The sequence below is a fragment of the Tripterygium wilfordii genome, chromosome 22 (assembly GCF_013401445.1).
Source record: "Tripterygium wilfordii isolate XIE 37 chromosome 22, ASM1340144v1, whole genome shotgun sequence".
NCBI lineage: Eukaryota > Viridiplantae > Streptophyta > Magnoliopsida > Celastrales > Celastraceae > Tripterygium > Tripterygium wilfordii.
This window is the reverse complement of record NC_052253.1, coordinates 12562411-12579523: the sequence shown is the minus strand read 5'-3', so window position 1 is coordinate 12579523 and position 17113 is coordinate 12562411. Positions and strand designations below refer to the sequence as shown.

Below are 17113 nucleotides of genomic sequence, written 5' to 3'. Positions count from 1 at the left end.
TTCACTTTATTTTTGGGATAGTTTTTTTATTTATAAAGAAACTAAAAAGAAATTCACCGTTAGTTACACAATCAGCGATAATAGAGTTGACATAAGAAGGAAAATCTTCTAACTAAATGTGGGAATTTACGATTTTTGGGATGATTTATCTATATCATAATAAATATTGATTAATATAACAATTACTATTGACAATCAATCAATCACAACTAATCTCAAGATTATTTCTTTAATTAAAAGAAAATGAACCTAAGCTTAGGATCCATTAGTCCGGACCTCATAATTCTCTTAGATAAGTCATGGTGTACAAATGTGGACGTGATTAAGGACATATCTTATGTATCTACCACCATTTGGGCCCCACCGTACCCTAAAAATATTAAATCTAGACAGCAATTGAAGTGCTAAATGATGGATGATCCATATATATTCAACGATAATTATATACACATACATTATTTATATCAATTCAATTCAATTTAAACCAGATCACATGTTTTATTGATTGCAATTGAACACAAATCTAATCAAAAACTACTGAAATTAAAGAAATTTTCGCTAGAATTATTGAACATTTCCAGACAAACACTAAACAGCTAGCGATCGACGAGCTAAAAAACCTGCTATTTTTAGGCCACAATAATTCTCTTAACGTAATAATCTTGACCAGAATAATTCTTCCAATATTAATAACGGGATGATTCAAGAGAAACCCAAAAGTCCCAATAATCCCCATCCAATGAAAACTGACAGACCCACCTTCAAATTCCTGTCGACGCCGCCGAAATCATTGTCAATTGGGTACAAATTTCCTGGTGGACCGGTGATGTAAATATAAGACGGCGGCGGCGGAGGGTAGTATCCCGATGGCGGCTTCTTGGGAGACGGAGGATGCTGCGACGGTGGCGGAGGACACAGGGATGACGGTGGAGGTGGAGACGGTGGTGGTGGTGACGGTACTGGTGGAGGAGGAGGAGGAGAGGTTTGGCCACATGGTTCACACTTCTCGCCAGTGGGCCCCGGGACACCGGTTTCATCGAGCTTCCTTGAATCTGAACCGTTGATTGCAGAGATCAGAAGGAATATCATGCTTATAAACACAAAAACATTGCGACCATCCATTTTTTTCAGACCAATTTTGGAAGATAGAGAGTCGGTGGTGTATGGATTGGAGAGGGAGAGGGAGAGTTGAGTAATATAGTGGAGGAGAAAATATGATTCAAGGTTGATAGAGATAGGTTTTGTAACGTTAGGTGCATGGAGAAGGGCTAATAAGGTATTTTGGGGTGGTTTAGTGGTGACTACTGACTAGAAGGTTGATGAATTAGACCTTGTTTAGTATATGGACTTGTTTTTCAATTGATGTTGCCTAGCTTGTTCAATAAGGGAATTGCATTGCATGTGGAATGTCCTAATGTATGGGCCCCCACCGGCCACCGGCTAGACTTTATAAGACTTCAATTGGTTATACATATGTCTAATTTATTGTTATTTTTCGTTATGTTTACATGTATATATTATATGGATCTGTGTGGGAGCGTGTTGTATTTTGTACCGACAAAAAGTGTTTTGATACATCACTAAGCAAATTGAAATATATTAAAAATTAATTATGAAATTACAAAGTCTACCTACCAAATTACGAAAACTAAACCATAAATTTTCATATTTCTAACCTGACCCCTCCCTCCCGACTCAGCAACCCACAAGACCCCCACCTTTCTCCGTCGTCCGGTCACCAATGAAGGTAGGCGACCGATCAAATCGAAGCACCCGACCTGCATAAATCATTTCCACCATCATTTTTAAATCATTTGCAAAACGCACTGCCAAATGCACCGTGTTGTACAATTTAGGTCTCTCGATTACTTAAAAAAGTCAACATCCCCATATGTCGATAATTCGTATCAACCAAGTTAGCTATAATAATCAATGATTGAAGGTGCTATTTTGAGGGCTGGGCTGGGCTGGGCTTCAACATACCTTTCTCAAACTCGGCTACCTCGTACAACTACGGACTATACCAAGCCCGGCCCAGAACAGCCCATACAAAGCCTGCAGTGTCAAGCCCAGTCAAAATAACTCTATAGAGTCTCCGGCCCATGGCAGCAGGACATACACATACAATAAATTACATAATTCTATAATCGAAATCAGATAAAGCTGTAAGACCATATATCAGCATGATCGAAACCTCTCTACTACAGCCTTCCAGAGTGCTTCAATTGCCAAAACCTGGAACCCAAAAGGAAGGAAAAGTTCACTGAGCGCATCAAAGAAGGGTAGGTGAATTGTTGATTCCCTCATCTCCTCCTATCTGCAATAACTGCCTGTTCCATGTACATATGCCCTTTTGAGGTATCAAATTGTGTATTTCTCCCCATCAGTAGATCCGAATTCCAATGTATACAATATAGTAACATAAATGAGAGGAAATCAAACAAGAATCGTATAGGAATAAAAACTTTGTTGTTGGATATAGAATAGAATACACCTAAATAATCAAGTCCAACATTGAACATTGTCTCTTTAAGATTGATTTGTCCCCCATAGTTGTTTTTGGTGATCGAACAACAATCTCCCAAGATAACATGATCTTTCCTACACAAGAAATAAAGCAGCAATTTTTGTGCCTCTGACATAAACAAAAGTGACACTATTCTCTCTTATGCAAATTTCATGCACATGTATATATGTGAAACTTTCAAATTCTATTCTATGTACTTGATCTTAGTATCTATTATATCTTAGTATCTAGAATTATTATGTCGCAAATGCACAGGAAAATATGTACTTATACGGTTGTTGACGAACCCACATGTCTATATATTATTCATAATGTTTGAACGAAGATACGTCAGTTGAAAAAATCTGTCAAAATGTGTGTATGTTGGCAAAGTCACTTGAGCGCCTTTCGAAGTCCCTCAAGTAGCTAACTTCCTGGAATCGCTTATGTTTTCGCTCAAGTGATTTTTGGAGTCGCTTAAGCTACTTTCACTCTGACAACCCTCTTTTCTTTGAGCTACTAATTTCCATTCATGTATCATCAATATTTAACTTTATTGTCTACATAAAACTCTTTTAGATTTATGTTCATACACATGATTTTCATGAATTAGAACTAGGTGAATTCAATCCAATCGTGGGCCTTCCTTCTGTCCCGATATTTGTCTCCTTTCTCTAAATAAAATCAGTAAGTTTATAAAAGAAAAAAAAAAGACCAGGAAAGTATAGAGAGAATGTCAAGAAACATTTGTGCCGGTCTCACAAATTAAGCACTGAAGCATGCATATATATGGAAATGGAAATAGATGTTTATCATAATCCTTCACCTACAGAAATGAAAGAAAACACATGCAGCTTGTTCGCTCAGGAAAGACTAAGAAAACAAGGGAGAGAGAGTTCAGAATTAAAAGTCAAACCTGGGAAATCCAGTTGAGAGAGCAGTAATTAATGGTGGAAACGTAACATTTGATAGTTCCATGCATCAACTGGAGCCTTGTCAAACAACTGAATATCTATGAGGTTTTAAATTCCATGCAAACCCAGGTCAAGTAAATAGTCCCTACTTCATCACACCTCTATTTCATTGTCATGTTCCACCTTGAAACTTCATCTTACATAGATATCTAAGACTGTGACATACCTGAGTCTACGGGAACCGGGCAAACACTAGAAAAGGAGTTGCTTGAGCTAAGTAGCTAACTACTATATAATCGTAGTTTTTGAAAAATATGGGGCATTGAGCAGCAACCAGGTAGAGCCGCCCTTATCTAAACAAGAGGTTTTTTTTTTCCCTTCCATTTTTCCCAGATTTTCTAGGCAATAAAAAGTACATTCCAATTCTTACATAAGAAACAAGGGTTGTTGGGAAACTTAGCGTAGTGTATGCATGTATCAATTCAATTTGATATACGGGAATATTAAAAAGAAAGAAAATAACAAAAGATGACTAGAACCAGCCAAACACATACATCCATGTATGGAAAAGTAGGGTGGGTCCTAAAATTATTTCACCATTTCACTTTCTTTTACCAGATGAATTTGGTTTCTCTTTTCTAGGTTTCATGAGTAGCTTATAGCCTGCACTTTCCTATTACAGTCCCAGTTAGCAACATTTGTATGCATAATACTCAAGTATATATATATATGTGTGTGTGTGTGTGTGTGTGTAAAATTGCTATAGCTTTGTTTTGAGATTGCCATTTATCCGACTATATATTGATTCCTTGTACTTTTTTTTTGTTTTCTGCCAATTATATTGGAACCAATTTTTCATCTTCTACCTTATTCTATTTTTTGAGATATATAACTAGGATCTAGGGTTTATAACTTTATATATATATATGGGGCCTAAGAAGAAAGGGTTTCAGGGTCGAACAGACAATGAAACAAAGATTAATCTGTTAAGGAACTGCTCACTTGACATGGATAGCATGGAATTCACTCATTTTTCCAAGCACTGACAGCAATTAATCTCTAGCTATCTTCATTCTGACAAGCTTCGATCTCTAGCCACCTCCATATCCATCGTGCATGGGACACCTGAAACCAATCAGGATATATATATATATATGTACATAACAAAATTCATGATAAATAACAAGCTAATTAACTTTCTATAATAATTAATAAAACCAAATAAAATAATTAAGGACCTGAAACTCGTAATTACTTTAGGAATGAAAGAAGAAGAAAACCCTATTTATTTAAATTTGAAAACCTATTTATTTGGACGTTGGTTGTTAAAATATCTTACAAAGTGGGGTTTTAATTGGAAGGTTGAAATGTCAGAATCTGTTGCACTTGACACGTGACCTGCTTTGACTAACGGGTGCGTATTATTGGTTCTTGTAGCATTGCGTACCTTCCGATTACTACGACATCTTTGCTGGTAAAGTTTCATGTCAAAAAACGATGAAGAGTGATCGAGTTGACTGACGATTGTTTTTACTATGATTTGTTAATAAGATTAATTGTTCTTTTTCTTTTTTTATATCGAACCCACATTCATCAGGATCATTAATTTTCGAATGTGCACTGAATAAACCTATGAATTAACATAATATATAGCTCACAACTATGTGTGATCAATGGGCTAATGGAATATAATAAAGAGCAATACATGACTTACGCCTAGATAAGTCCACTAAGAGTAATATGGGCCAGTAATGTAGGTCAAAACCAAATGTCTCAAAGTGGGGTGAGTTTACAAATTAATATTCGGACTACAACGTTGTATCATACATTCATAATATGTTTTGTCACTTCTGTGCCTATTAGTGTATACTGACACTAGTGGTGGGGATTCTTACCATCCCGGGCATCCATCCTGCTTAGTGTATTGAAAATGAGAGCTGGCGAAATTAAAATAAAATAAGTCAGTGTCCTATATGTATAGAGTTTAGACATTAATATGACATTAATGAGAACCATACCTAGGCTTTTTGAAAATCCAAGCTCAAACACATCAAGAATATTGTTCGTTCTGGCCATGGACTTGTATGAATTTATTCTTCATGGATCGTCACCATTGATTCTTAGGTTCAAAAAAATGTGTCACTTGTGTGGAAGGTGTTAGGACTTTACTTATATATCACTTGATTGGATTATATCAATCCAATGTGGGATATAGTCTTGACACACACAGGACACTAAGATATTTTTGGTCCAATGCAAAATAAAATTAAGAATTTTCCCCTTTAAGTTCAAATAGTGAGACCTACAAATTCTTTCAAAGCATATATATATATACAATATGTCAATAAAACAATATAAAAAATGTAGCATATATATATATATATATATATATATATATATCCAAGCATGAGAGACAGTACTGAGGGCGGGTGGGTGTTGATCTCCGTGTAAAAGCCATATCAAATGAACAGTCCGTCGCTTTATACCTCACATTCGCTGTCCTGTTCGACCTTGAATTTAATTAAATTAAACCAAACCCACTTTCATTACATGCATATGCATATTTTGCCTTTTGTATTTTCTTGTTCATAAGAAAAAGGCTTAACCACACACATTTTACTTAGAAATGGCCAAACACAAATACTACAAACAATTAACAATGCATGTGTGTCCAAAGGACCCTAGCTATATGGCTATATATAACTCTAAAAAGTACAAAGACAAATTAAGTTTCATCAATATGCATGTCCAAACTACTGCACAGACATACATTGAACTAATTTTCACTAAGAATAGAGAGAGAGAGAGAGACGATCATTATTACAAGGCCAGGATTAAAATAGGAGTAAGATTCTTGTTTGACTGCATCTCCAAACGGTATTTTCTTTTTCAGGGTGAAAAGTGATACTTTGAGTTTAGACTCCTAGAAGGAAAATATTGCCAAAATAACTGAAAAGGGAGGGCCCACATTTTATCAACTGAACTGTGTTCTGGTGTTCTACAACTTCGTCAGAGAGTATATCAGTGGATCAGAAGAGAGAGAAGTATACGAAATATCCAGATAATAGATATAGGAATTGGATATATAATACATATATAGTATATAGGACTTGGATGTATGAGCTTATGCTCTATTTTGAGCTCGTTTATAGTAAGATATGCTTAGCATGAAATCCTCTCCTCTTTCTTTAGCTAGGCAAAAAGTTGCACCAAATCTTGGCAATGTTCTTCCAACTATGAGCCTTTCTATATATTATTAAGATTAAACAGCCATGGTGAAGTTTTGTCTGCAAAATTAATTAATTAATTGCTCCGTTCCTAGCTAGCTATATATCATATATGTTTTTCTCTTTCTATATTGACCTCCAATAATAACTATAAAACTAAGATTAAACGAAATTTGAATTCTATAATGATAGGCAAATTAAACATATATAGAAGTGATCCTTGGAACAACAGCAACATTAATTGTGGTATGAGCTAGCCTTGTGTCAAACACTATATACACACACACACACACACATATATATGCACATGTTGATATGTTATTGGCTTTCCTTGATTAATTATATAACCTAATCGATATAATCTCTTCAAATTGAAATTCAAAACCATCCTTACTCATTAGGGTTTTTGTTTTTTATGTATTCAAGGTCGAACAGACAACGAACAAAAGGGTTAATATGCAAAAGACTAATCACTTGACAAAGCAATAGCATGGAATTCACTCACCCCTTTAATCAACATGATAAATCCCAACTCCCAACTTGTTATTCCTTATTGGAGAGTCACTGAACTCCAGCCTTTGAAAGAAAACCCTGAAAATGGAGAACAGCCTCGATCGATCAACGGATCGAATATTTCAAACGTACAAATCATCACAGACTTAGAAATTAATCAGAAGCAAGAAGAAGAAGAAGAAGAAGAAAAGAAGGCAGTATATACGTACCCAATAAATTCTCAAAGAGATAGAGGGGATCGAGTTGTTATGTCAACTGGGTGTAGATGCTTGCAAGCTGATTTTTATAGAGATAAGATATATCATGGAGAGGATATTTGTACGTGCGAGTGTGTGTGTATCTGCTACATTTCACACGTGAGGAGGTTTGACTCGCAGATGAATATATACATGTGCATTTCACCTTCCTTGTGAATTAGGGCAGGCATGCAACAGCCAAGACGGTGGAATTTAACGAAAAGTGGAAAAGTTGAGAAAACACAAACAAAACCCAGGTTAGCTGTGCTCGTGCATGTGAATATCAAGTGTTGATGGGTATGCATTCCTTGTATCATCTCTGTCATATATCCACACCCCTCAAGGCTCATACAACCAACTTTATTGATGACATTGGGTTTATTGATTCTCGTAGATACATCGGGCCTGTAAGATTTTGTTTCTCTATAATCCGTCTCACTTAATGGTTCTTGAGCTCAAAGAAAAAGACCTAATTATTTGTTAAGGGGTGCCTTGAGTTTATAAACCACACCCAGTTGGTCTTCCAACCAATGTGGGATTCTCAACAATTTGTCTCTCCATACATATAAAATCCAATTATAGTCACAAAAAATCTCTAGGTTATTATCCTTTATATTCATTTCTTCATTTAAATACTTTATGAATATAAAATTATAGAGTTCTAATAAAAATCACTGTCTTTTTTTTTCTTTTCCTTATTATTAACTGTTAGAGTTGCAATTGAATTATTATTAACATATTTGTTATTTTATTTGGAGATGCATTTTAGTTGAATTATTGTTATTTTGTCTCTATTAATATTTAGAGTAATATAATTTTAGTACTTAATTATTTAGTGCATATATTGAATTCTAAATAATTTAATTATTGAAAAGAGAGAAAAGAATGAAAACATAAATTAATTAATAACTGTATTTTCAATCAAATTAAGTTTCTAATTACTTCTATAAATTAATTTTTTTTAATTTGTTAAGAACACTAGTCACATATTTGTTAGAAAGAACAGATATATGTGTGTGTGTATGTTCCTACAAAAAAAAGTTAATTATATACGCCTTGGATATAGGCATATTGTCCATCCATCTTAATTTATAAGATCCATGAAGGCATGAACACACACTCGGATGTAAATTATTTATGTTTTTATAATTTAACTAAAACAAAAATAAGAACAACAAAGGAAAAACATTTTGAAGGCCCAGTAAGGGGCTGGGCCCATCATCATACGTGAGGAAGGTCGTATACTTGCATTAGAAATCAGAAGTCAAAGCGGAGGAAAGCAACAACCAATACGAGATGACAAACAAAAAGACGGGAATACAGTAGTGCACAATGACAGTTGTCAGACAACCCCAACCCCCGATTGAAAAACCGGGCCCACAATCCCATTCCGGTTAAAAGTTAAAACCAACCCCAAAACGGGACCCCGTATTTTGACCATTTCTTCCTTCATTATCCTTTCTATTTTTAAAATTTTTTAAATCGATAACCACACTATATAAATTTACGCTTTAACTATCCGATACGTGTCTAAAAACTCAAGCCATCAGACTCGTTTGTAAAATAAATTGCCACTTAACGACAGGGAAAATAATAATTTTCACCTAAAAGCAGGGAAAATTAGACAAAAAACTAACGCGTGATCATAATAATATTATTTCTAATGGAAATTGAACTTACAGCCTTCCAAATCTATACGGTTTGGCCACACACAGATATATATATCTTTTCATCCTTTGTTAATGTCTCAAAATCCACATAATAGACTTTATATCCTTATTTTTTAATTAGTTTTCAACATTTTAGTACTTTATTAGTTAGTGATTACAATACAAAACATTAATAGTGTGTGTATATATATAGATATATATTGTAATATCACACTCTATTCTCGGTCATTTTAATTGTAAATTTCGTCCCAAATATTTCCTGGCTTTTTTTTTTCTTATTTCAAATCTTCTCGATGGATTATGCAATTGACACTTAGGGATTTGTGCTCATGATTTACATGGTTGGAGTTGAAGATATCCAAAAGCACAAACGTTTGAGATGCTGAAAAGATAGATGGATGTTAAGTTATAGTTGGAAACAAGTTTTGGGAGTTGGTATATATTAATCTGACCAACCCCTTAATCACCAACTACCCCATTGCAACTTAACAAACCATTTTTAGCGTTAATTGTTGGGGTCTACAGTCTACATTTCATGATTATATGTGTTTCTGTACTAAATAGCAGAAGGAAAGAAGAAATATTAATGGCTAGTCAAGCTCTTTGATTAAGATATGCATATACTTAAGAATGACTTCATGATAACCACTCGACGATAACCTAATTGGTTATCTCTCCAGACTTAAGAAGTATGATTCTCGGAAGTCAAGAGTCTGAACCAACCAATTGAAATATTTTTTGTGGAATCCTGGTTTCGTGGGCTTGTCCCACTTTCGGGTCCCTACCCACATGGACTCCGGTCTCAGTCTTACCTACCGACAACTTGGTGAGGACTAGTCTGAAGGCCCGCAGTTTTTGCCCACTCAACTATACAAATAGTACGTTGGATTGGGTGGTTGTTTGGTTAAAAAAATGACTTCATGATCTTGTGAAAATTAAAAAGCGTATAGGGTTCTCTGGTTGATATTGAGCTCATATTATTTTCATTGGTTCGGTGCAATTAATGATGTTATATGCTCGTTGGTTTGAGGTCTCTTTGGCGACTTGGAGATTAGACCCTTATGAATATTAGTGGAAGGGTCTTTTGTCTGTTTTCTATTTTGTAAGTTGCTGCAGGTGGTTTCTCATCCTCCATTTTCCCAGCTTTTCTTCCTTTTTTTTTTTTTTTTCTTTCTTGACGTTATTTTCGTTAGAACACGTAATCATTGCCCTCCAAGTGTGTGTTAGGTAAACTCATCCAACCAGCGGAATAACGCACAAACTATACATGTTAGACAAACCCCAAGAAAACTCAGTGTGAGCTCACGCTTCTGAAAAAATATTGAACCCTAATAGGACGACATAACTAACATGCCCTTTATCACCATATCAACACCATCTTGAGCTTAATTGTAAATTTACGGGACATTTGGTTGATGTTTTGAGGGGGAATGTGGGTGGATTAGATATTCTCTTATTTGATTGAGTTTTGGAGAGTGGAATCCTAAACTCATTCCACTCTCTATTCTCCTTTGTGGAGAATAACTAAGCTCACCCAAATGGTGAGAATGAGTTTTGATGTGTAAAAAACTTTTTTACATTTGTTATAAATATTATTTTAATTTCTAAAAAGAAAAAAAAGGTAATATGAAAATTATATTATTAATATTTTAACGCTCATGCTCACTATTTATTTTATATCAAATATGATCATGCTCACCCCATACTCATCTCACACTCACCTCGCACTCATCTCTTCTTCATCTCATGCTCACCTCACACAATGATAAATCAAATGCCCTGTTAATGATTCTATCCACCGCCCAAAAAGCGATTCGAGATGGGAATTATACCAACCCAGATGGACCACAACCAATTAACCTAATTACCTAACCCTCTCACATTGAAAGTGATTGAGTGTGACTCCATATGTAGACAATATTCCACTTCCCAACAAAATTGGCCGCTCATTTTTCCATTTTGTGTACGTGGAGTCACTTTCATACTTCAATGTCTAGATTATCATGTTATTATATATATATGCTACGTAGTAATCCTTTACTTTGTCAAAAAAAGAGCCCATAAAATACGACTTGTCAAGGAACAAAGTATTAATCTTTGTAGCCTGTCCGAGCCGATAGCCGATAGGGTCAAGAGTGTATATATATGTATATGTATATATATAGTGTTAATTCAACATCACAAGTTGGTAGCGTAGCGAGGCTTCTCTTACTAATATGGTGAAAGGGTTTTCTTATCTTAGTTTTAATGTTAATTTAATGGGGAATGGATTATGGAGGAGGAGAACAATGTCAAGCTGCCAATAAAAATGACATTATTGACCATTGAGATCGACTTTTTTTTGTTTTATTAGCTAGATTCCGATAAATATAATCTAAAGGGCAATCTCATCCCCATATTTGTGGCGAAACTTTGACTTTTTGATTGCTTTTTAATAATAAAGTAATTAATTACATGTATTTCTTATCTTTTATATAAAAAAAATGTATTTAATTTCTATCACCTCTCAACGATGCTGTTTTTGTTTTTTGTAACTGATAATGACACCATACAAGTTATCCTTTGGACATTTGATATCTGTCTAAAGAGGGCCGTTAGGCTATTGTACACAGAGATTTTACATCTAATTGCATTATAAGTTGTGTTAAAACTCATCGGTTAATTAAAAAGATATTACTCCAAGTGAGAATCGAACTCTTTAATGTGCTTTGCTTTGATATATAAGTCAACTCGTCCATCTATGAATAATTATCCTTTAACATTTCAATTATTTTCTTCTAATTACCCCATGATTAAAAAAAAATCAATTTTGACGGACTAGATTCAAGGAACAAGGACTTTAAAACCACTCTTCAATGGGACTGGACGTTCGGAATTATGAAGACTTATTTTACTTTTGGACTGTTTGGTTGAGGTTTGAAACTTTGCAGTTAGACCTCAATAGAGCCCAATTTAATGGGCTGAGCTCAAGTTCGCAAAATTTAACGGGCTGAGCCCATACTGTCATCAGTGATTGACCATTCGGCCTAATGGAGTTTTCAATTTTGATATAGGAATCAGTTAATTACAGCTAAAGATTGCACAAGCAAGCATGTCAATTTCCCTATCTGTAACTTCCAACAATTCCAGCAATGAAACAACAGTAAAAAGAACTGGTATTTTCTACCATGATCAGTAAAAGTTACAAGAGGAAGAAAGAAAAAAGAAAAGAAGAAGAAGATTGAGTAACTTTTATGGGCATAAGACATAGTCGTTGGTATAGTAAGAATGGTCAGCACTGTTATCAGGACTTAGCTGGTTATGGCACGCCGAAGGTCCTGAAGGAGGCACTGGACCTCGTTGAAGCCGGGATTCAACCGCACCTGTATCCCTCGTCAGAGCTCCGCCGATTGATGCTTTTGCCACAAGTAGCAAAAAAATTAGTACCATCACAAATCTCATACAATTCAGAATTCTCTCCGCAGACATGATTAGTTAATTGATCTAAAACAAATTGCTCTCTTCTTGTTCTTGCTTCTTGTACGGATGGTAAAATGTTAGTAGCTAGCTAGGTTTTATATAAAGACAAGTGTGTGAAAAGTTGGAACCATATGCTTAATTTCCATGAAGATTGGATTATAGTACTACTACCGTATATATTATTTAATTTTGAATAAGTGTAGTTTGTCGTAGGAATTCATTGGTTCATTGAATGAAATATGACATTACAAGCCACAATAAGAAGCAATCGACAACGTTTTCAACACGCTATAAAACGTGCTGGAGGCCTAACTTAGGCCAGTCTGCAGGGTAAATAGGAAGATGAAAGAGAGGTTTGACTCAATTCATAAAACTTACACGGTTTTGTTTTTAAAATGACGTATATTGTAAGAGGAGTTGAGCTCAAACTTAGAAACCACAAGGTTAACTCTAACCTGATCGATATGAGACATTTTATATTTTTAACACAGGATCCAACACAATCAAACTTGATTGTTTTCTTATCTAGTTTTATTGTACATGTATACATTGAACAAACTTTTATGTCATCTCCCTCTTCTTCGTCATTCTTTCCTGAACAAATATGATAAAGATTTCAGTAATTAATATCTCGTTATCCCCATTTCTGATTTGGACGCACAGGAGTGAATCTGTGCACTACACATATCACACATGATGCAATGTCTACGGCTCCTCTGAACTACTCATATCCCACATGATCCAGACCGTACATTTTGGACGTAATTTCTTTGGTTTTTCAAATAAAAGAAACGTCGTCGTATTAGCGCCGCGCCCTATTTCTGACTTTCTGTATTTCATTCTGCGAGGAAATGAATCGTTAGCAGTTCACATCTCTGATCGACAAAGTCGAAATTGCTTTCGGCGTCGTCGTTTCTGATCGTGGTGATAATTTGAAATGGAAGCCTCACAGTCAGAGGCTAACCCTAACCCAAACCCGAACACCAACAACAATGCCAACCGAAATTCGATAATGTCGTCGATGCCGTTGTGGCCCACGATCGACGGTCCACTGGGGCTGACAGAGGAGGAATCACTGAGATACTCGCGCAGGTTTTACAAGTTCGGCTACGCGCTCTTGCCTTGGCTTTGGGCAGTTAATTGCTTCTACTTCTGGCCTGTTCTCCGCCACCCGAGCTCTTTCCCCGGCATCCGCCGCTGTAATATCTCTTTCTCTTACTCTGTGCTTCAAATTTTCTTGATTTACTTTTCTTGAGTTCCTTGGTTGTTCTGTTCGTTGATGATAATCTGGTTTCCCACTTTATGGATCTCCCATCAGCAATGCCCTAATTATAGCGCAGTTGGTTGCAGTTTGGCTTCGAGAAAACTTTGGTCTTCCTTCTATTTTTTTTCTTCTTCGTTTTATAATGGGACTTGTGTGTAATTCAGTTTGCTCTGGCTTTTTCTTGTACCTATGCAATGTCGAAATGATTTATACTCCAGAGTTATTTGCACTTTGAGTGTTGATGCATTACTCCTGTAGCTTGTTTTCCAAAGCTAAATTGAAACCCACTTTTTCCTTGTCTGAGTTGAAGGATTGAAATCATTTTTTGTGTGGATTGCATATTTCCTACAATTTTTTCTCCCTCCAATTCATTACAGTTCCCTATCTAAAGGTTTGGAAATTAGTCATGTCAAAAATTATAGTGGAATTAGTATTGGATGGAACAAGAGTAAGGGATCACAATCCTTTTAATTTAGCTGCTTAACTTATATAGCTTGCACTTTACGAGGAATTTGTTGGTGTCCCTTGATTAATCACATCTTGAATCAATTTGACTGTTTTGACAATTTTATCTTTGCATACTTATATTCAGAACTCTCATCATGTATTGAGGAAAATTTTACTCTGGCGTTCTGGTTTTGCTCAACAAAGTTCCAGTCATTCTCCTTTCTGACTAATGGGTATTACAAATATTTCTTCTTGTAGATGTTATTAGCTCTGCTATTGGGTTCACAGTATTCACAGCCCTTCTCTGTTCATGGGCATTGACATTTGCCATTGGAGGGGAAGATCTCTTTGGCCCAGTCTGGGAGAAACTAGTAATGTACAATCTTGCTGACAGATTGGGCTTGACAGGTTGGAGCTCTCTGATATAATACTCCATTTGAAAGTGATCTTACTTGTATAAACTATGTTCTCATTTTTTTTATATGAAGAAATATACATTTCAGCTTAAATTCCTTTTCTACATTTCTGCTTAAATTCCTTTCTCTCATCAATTATGGCATCTTTGTTTGCGTAGCCACTAGTCTACATATCGGCATATGCTGATGTACAAACTATGAACATCTTTGCTTTACAGTTCTTTCCACACTTTACAGTTCCTTTTTGAGCTTCCCAAACTAGAAAGGATTAGGACAATTTGTCAATAGAAGTTTATAACTTTGTGCTGTAAAAACTAAGTAAACGTTATAGTCAGTTGAATCAGAGCTTGATTCCATTATATCAGCATCAAGTTCTTCTTTGTGGGCTAAAGAGGGATTTCACTATCAAGAGGCATTCAATGTTACCATCCTAGGTCCTCCAGTTCTGGTTTTGTTGCACCAAAGATTCATCAACATGAGAAGTTTAATCCAAAGTATATGAATTTTGGGGATGGTGATGATGGGAATGAAGAAATATTGATGAAGAAAAGCAAGTTTGATGATCAGACCGATGTACTGAAGAGGTTTGGAATGGCTGCTTTTCTGCAGGAACATGGGGATGAGTCAGACAAGCACAAGCATGGTGGTGTTGCCTTCATTGATTTTCTTCTTGGTGTAGGGATCTCATAGTTATGTGATCTAATTTCAGTCTTTTTCATATTAAGTAGCATAATCTACATTGTTAGAGTCATTTAGGTTTGAAGATTAATGTAAGAGATGCTGCTGTACTTGTGCATATTCAACTCACTCCCTGTCATAATGGACATCAAGACATGTAAATTTTGAGTATATAATGAAAAAATTAAAAATATTTTAAAAAGTTGAAACTACAATGTACTTTTCATAAATCATGATATTGTTGAAGCTCCTGAGACTTTTTTTTGATTGAGGACAGTTGTGTGGGTATAAATATCGGACAACAAGAACGGTTTATATCGTGTTGGTGGTAGGTAAGACTGGACTGAACTCCATGTGAGTGAAATGAGACTCCTAACCCCTCTCCGGAAGTGAACCTTAAAGTCCATGACATCAGAAAATATTCGCAGTTGGATCAAACTCTCAACATTAGTGGCATGCCGAAGCAACCATCCACTCCTATGACCAGAGATATAACCAGTTGAGCTATCGCTCCATGCTTATTGAGACTGATTATTATTAACGTCGAAAAGTACACTTTTCATGGAAAAATAGTTCTATTTTCCGAGAAAACAAATAAGCCCCATTTTTTTCCCTGATGTGTATACAGAAATCAGAAGTTGAACATCAGAGACAAACTTCATATTTTCAAAGTGGGTCCTTAACACAAGCTCACAAATAATTACACAAGTAAAGTGGCCACTGGAGAGCAGTGTTGGCCAATAGGAGTGAGGAAATCTCACCTTATCCACACTTCCACCACAAACCTTAATAACATTCATATCTTCCACCACCATCACTCCTTATCAATTATCCACACCCACCAAAAACAACAGAGAGAGATTAAGCTCAGTAGTAGTTGAAGTCTCAAAGAGTACTAATTTTGTTGTTAGATCACAATTTCCAGCAAAAATGGCAGCTATGAACTCTAGTGTTTTGGCATGTAACTATGCCATCTCAGGCACTGAACTCAACAACAAAGTTGCTTCCATGCCTTCAATGGCAACCCCAGTTAAAGCAACAATCAAATTGCCAGTGATCAGGGCACAACAGACAAAAGAATCACAAGGCAGTGAAGGAAGAAGAGCTGCAATGCTTTACTTGGCAGCAACACTTTTCACCACTGCTGCGGCTACTTCTTCTGCTAATGCTGGGGTCATTGATGACTACCTTGAGAAGAGCAAAGCCAACAAGGTATAGTTTGTATAAACATTCCTATATATATATATATATATAAGCATCAGGTTTGTTCAATAGTGACAATGAATTTTGTTTTATTGTAGGAATTGAATGACAAGAAGAGGCTGGCAACAAGTGGCGCAAACTTTGCAAGGGCATTCACTGTTCAATTTGGATCCTGCAAGTTCCCTGAGAACTTCACTGGCTGCCAAGATCTTGCTAAGCAAAAGGTGTGTTTTCAGATATTAATCTTACATGAACTTATCAATGGCAAAGTGGGCATTTTTTTTTGTTTTACTAAATAATTATATTTGGTTGATGCAGAAAGTACCATTTATTTCTGAGGACTTGGAGTTGGAATGTGAAGGGAAAGACAAATACAAGTGTGGCTCCAATGTATTCTGGAAATGGTGAAGAGAGCAAACTCCTCCTCCCTGTATTTCTCACTGTGTCTTTCTACCTGTCACATTATGTATCCAGTTTTCCATTGAAGGAACTCTATAACAATTTCTAGTGTGCCATGTTCATTCTGCATCTATTTTTTTTTCTCCCACATAAGTCTTCCTGAATTTGCCTGGAAACTTGT

The 17113-nt window shown here is 35.7% G+C and overlaps 3 protein-coding genes and 1 long non-coding RNA gene across 8 annotated transcripts; 2 read left to right on the top strand and 2 right to left on the bottom strand.

Annotated features, from left to right (window-relative positions):
* Positions 1-702: 702 nt before the first annotated feature.
* Positions 703-1122, bottom strand: LOC119991560 (chitin-binding lectin 1-like). Its single transcript, XM_038837904.1, has one exon. It carries the CDS (start codon positions 1120-1122, stop codon positions 703-705), a length of 420 nt encoding a protein of 139 aa, XP_038693832.1.
* Positions 1123-1894: 772 nt separating this feature from the next.
* On the bottom strand, positions 1895-7544 carry LOC119990473. Of its 3 annotated transcripts, none has more exons than XR_005466047.1 (4): positions 7370-7521; positions 5316-7238; positions 3423-4545; positions 1895-2601 (listed from the first exon to the last, which is right to left on the bottom strand). It is a non-coding gene; the product is annotated as an uncharacterized LOC119990473 (long non-coding RNA). The 3 variants fall into 3 exon arrangements; XR_005466048.1 differs by having other exon boundaries at positions 1895-2330; positions 7370-7520; XR_005466046.1 differs by lacking the exons at positions 1895-2601; positions 3423-4545 and having other exon boundaries at positions 5086-7238; positions 7370-7544.
* A 5813-nt stretch (positions 7545-13357) lies between these two features.
* Positions 13358-15450, top strand: LOC119990769 (probable gamma-secretase subunit PEN-2). Of its 3 annotated transcripts, none has more exons than XM_038836857.1 (3): positions 13358-13724; positions 14495-14644; positions 15018-15251. In XM_038836857.1, the coding sequence occupies exons 1-3, from the start codon at positions 13463-13465 to the stop codon at positions 15152-15154; spliced, it is 549 nt and encodes a 182-aa protein (XP_038692785.1). In that variant the 5' UTR covers positions 13358-13462; the 3' UTR covers positions 15155-15251. The 3 variants fall into 3 exon arrangements, with proteins under 3 accessions (XP_038692785.1, XP_038692787.1, XP_038692786.1); XM_038836859.1 differs by lacking the exon at positions 15018-15251 and adding an exon at positions 15262-15450 and having other exon boundaries at positions 13361-13724; XM_038836858.1 differs by lacking the exon at positions 15018-15251 and having other exon boundaries at positions 13361-13724; positions 14495-14756.
* A 692-nt stretch (positions 15451-16142) lies between these two features.
* On the top strand, positions 16143-17065 carry LOC119991808 (photosystem I reaction center subunit N, chloroplastic-like). The gene is made up of 3 exons (XM_038838285.1): positions 16143-16542; positions 16632-16757; positions 16852-17065. Exons 1-3 carry the CDS (start codon positions 16261-16263, stop codon positions 16939-16941), a joined length of 498 nt encoding a protein of 165 aa, XP_038694213.1. The 5' UTR covers positions 16143-16260; the 3' UTR covers positions 16942-17065.
* Positions 17066-17113: the final 48 nt, after the last annotated feature.

Excerpts from the sequence above, each read along its gene's own strand:
- LOC119991808 (XM_038838285.1), top strand. The coding sequence starts at position 16,261 with ATGGCAGCTATGAACTCTAGTGTTTTGGCATGTAACTATGCCATCTCA. Across the intron at positions 16,543-16,631 it reads AGAAGAGCAAAGCCAACAAG|GAATTGAATGACAAGAAGAG; the intron begins GTATAGTTTGTA and ends GTTTTATTGTAG. Across the intron at positions 16,758-16,851 it reads AAGATCTTGCTAAGCAAAAG|AAAGTACCATTTATTTCTGA; the intron begins GTGTGTTTTCAG and ends TGGTTGATGCAG.
- LOC119991560 (XM_038837904.1), bottom strand. The coding sequence starts at position 1,122 with ATGGATGGTCGCAATGTTTTTGTGTTTATAAGCATGATATTCCTTCTG.
- LOC119990769 (XM_038836857.1), top strand. The coding sequence starts at position 13,463 with ATGGAAGCCTCACAGTCAGAGGCTAACCCTAACCCAAACCCGAACACC. Across the intron at positions 13,725-14,494 it reads TTTCCCCGGCATCCGCCGCT|ATGTTATTAGCTCTGCTATT; the intron begins GTAATATCTCTT and ends TTCTTCTTGTAG. Across the intron at positions 14,645-15,017 it reads TGACAGATTGGGCTTGACAG|CATCAAGTTCTTCTTTGTGG; the intron begins GTTGGAGCTCTC and ends CCATTATATCAG.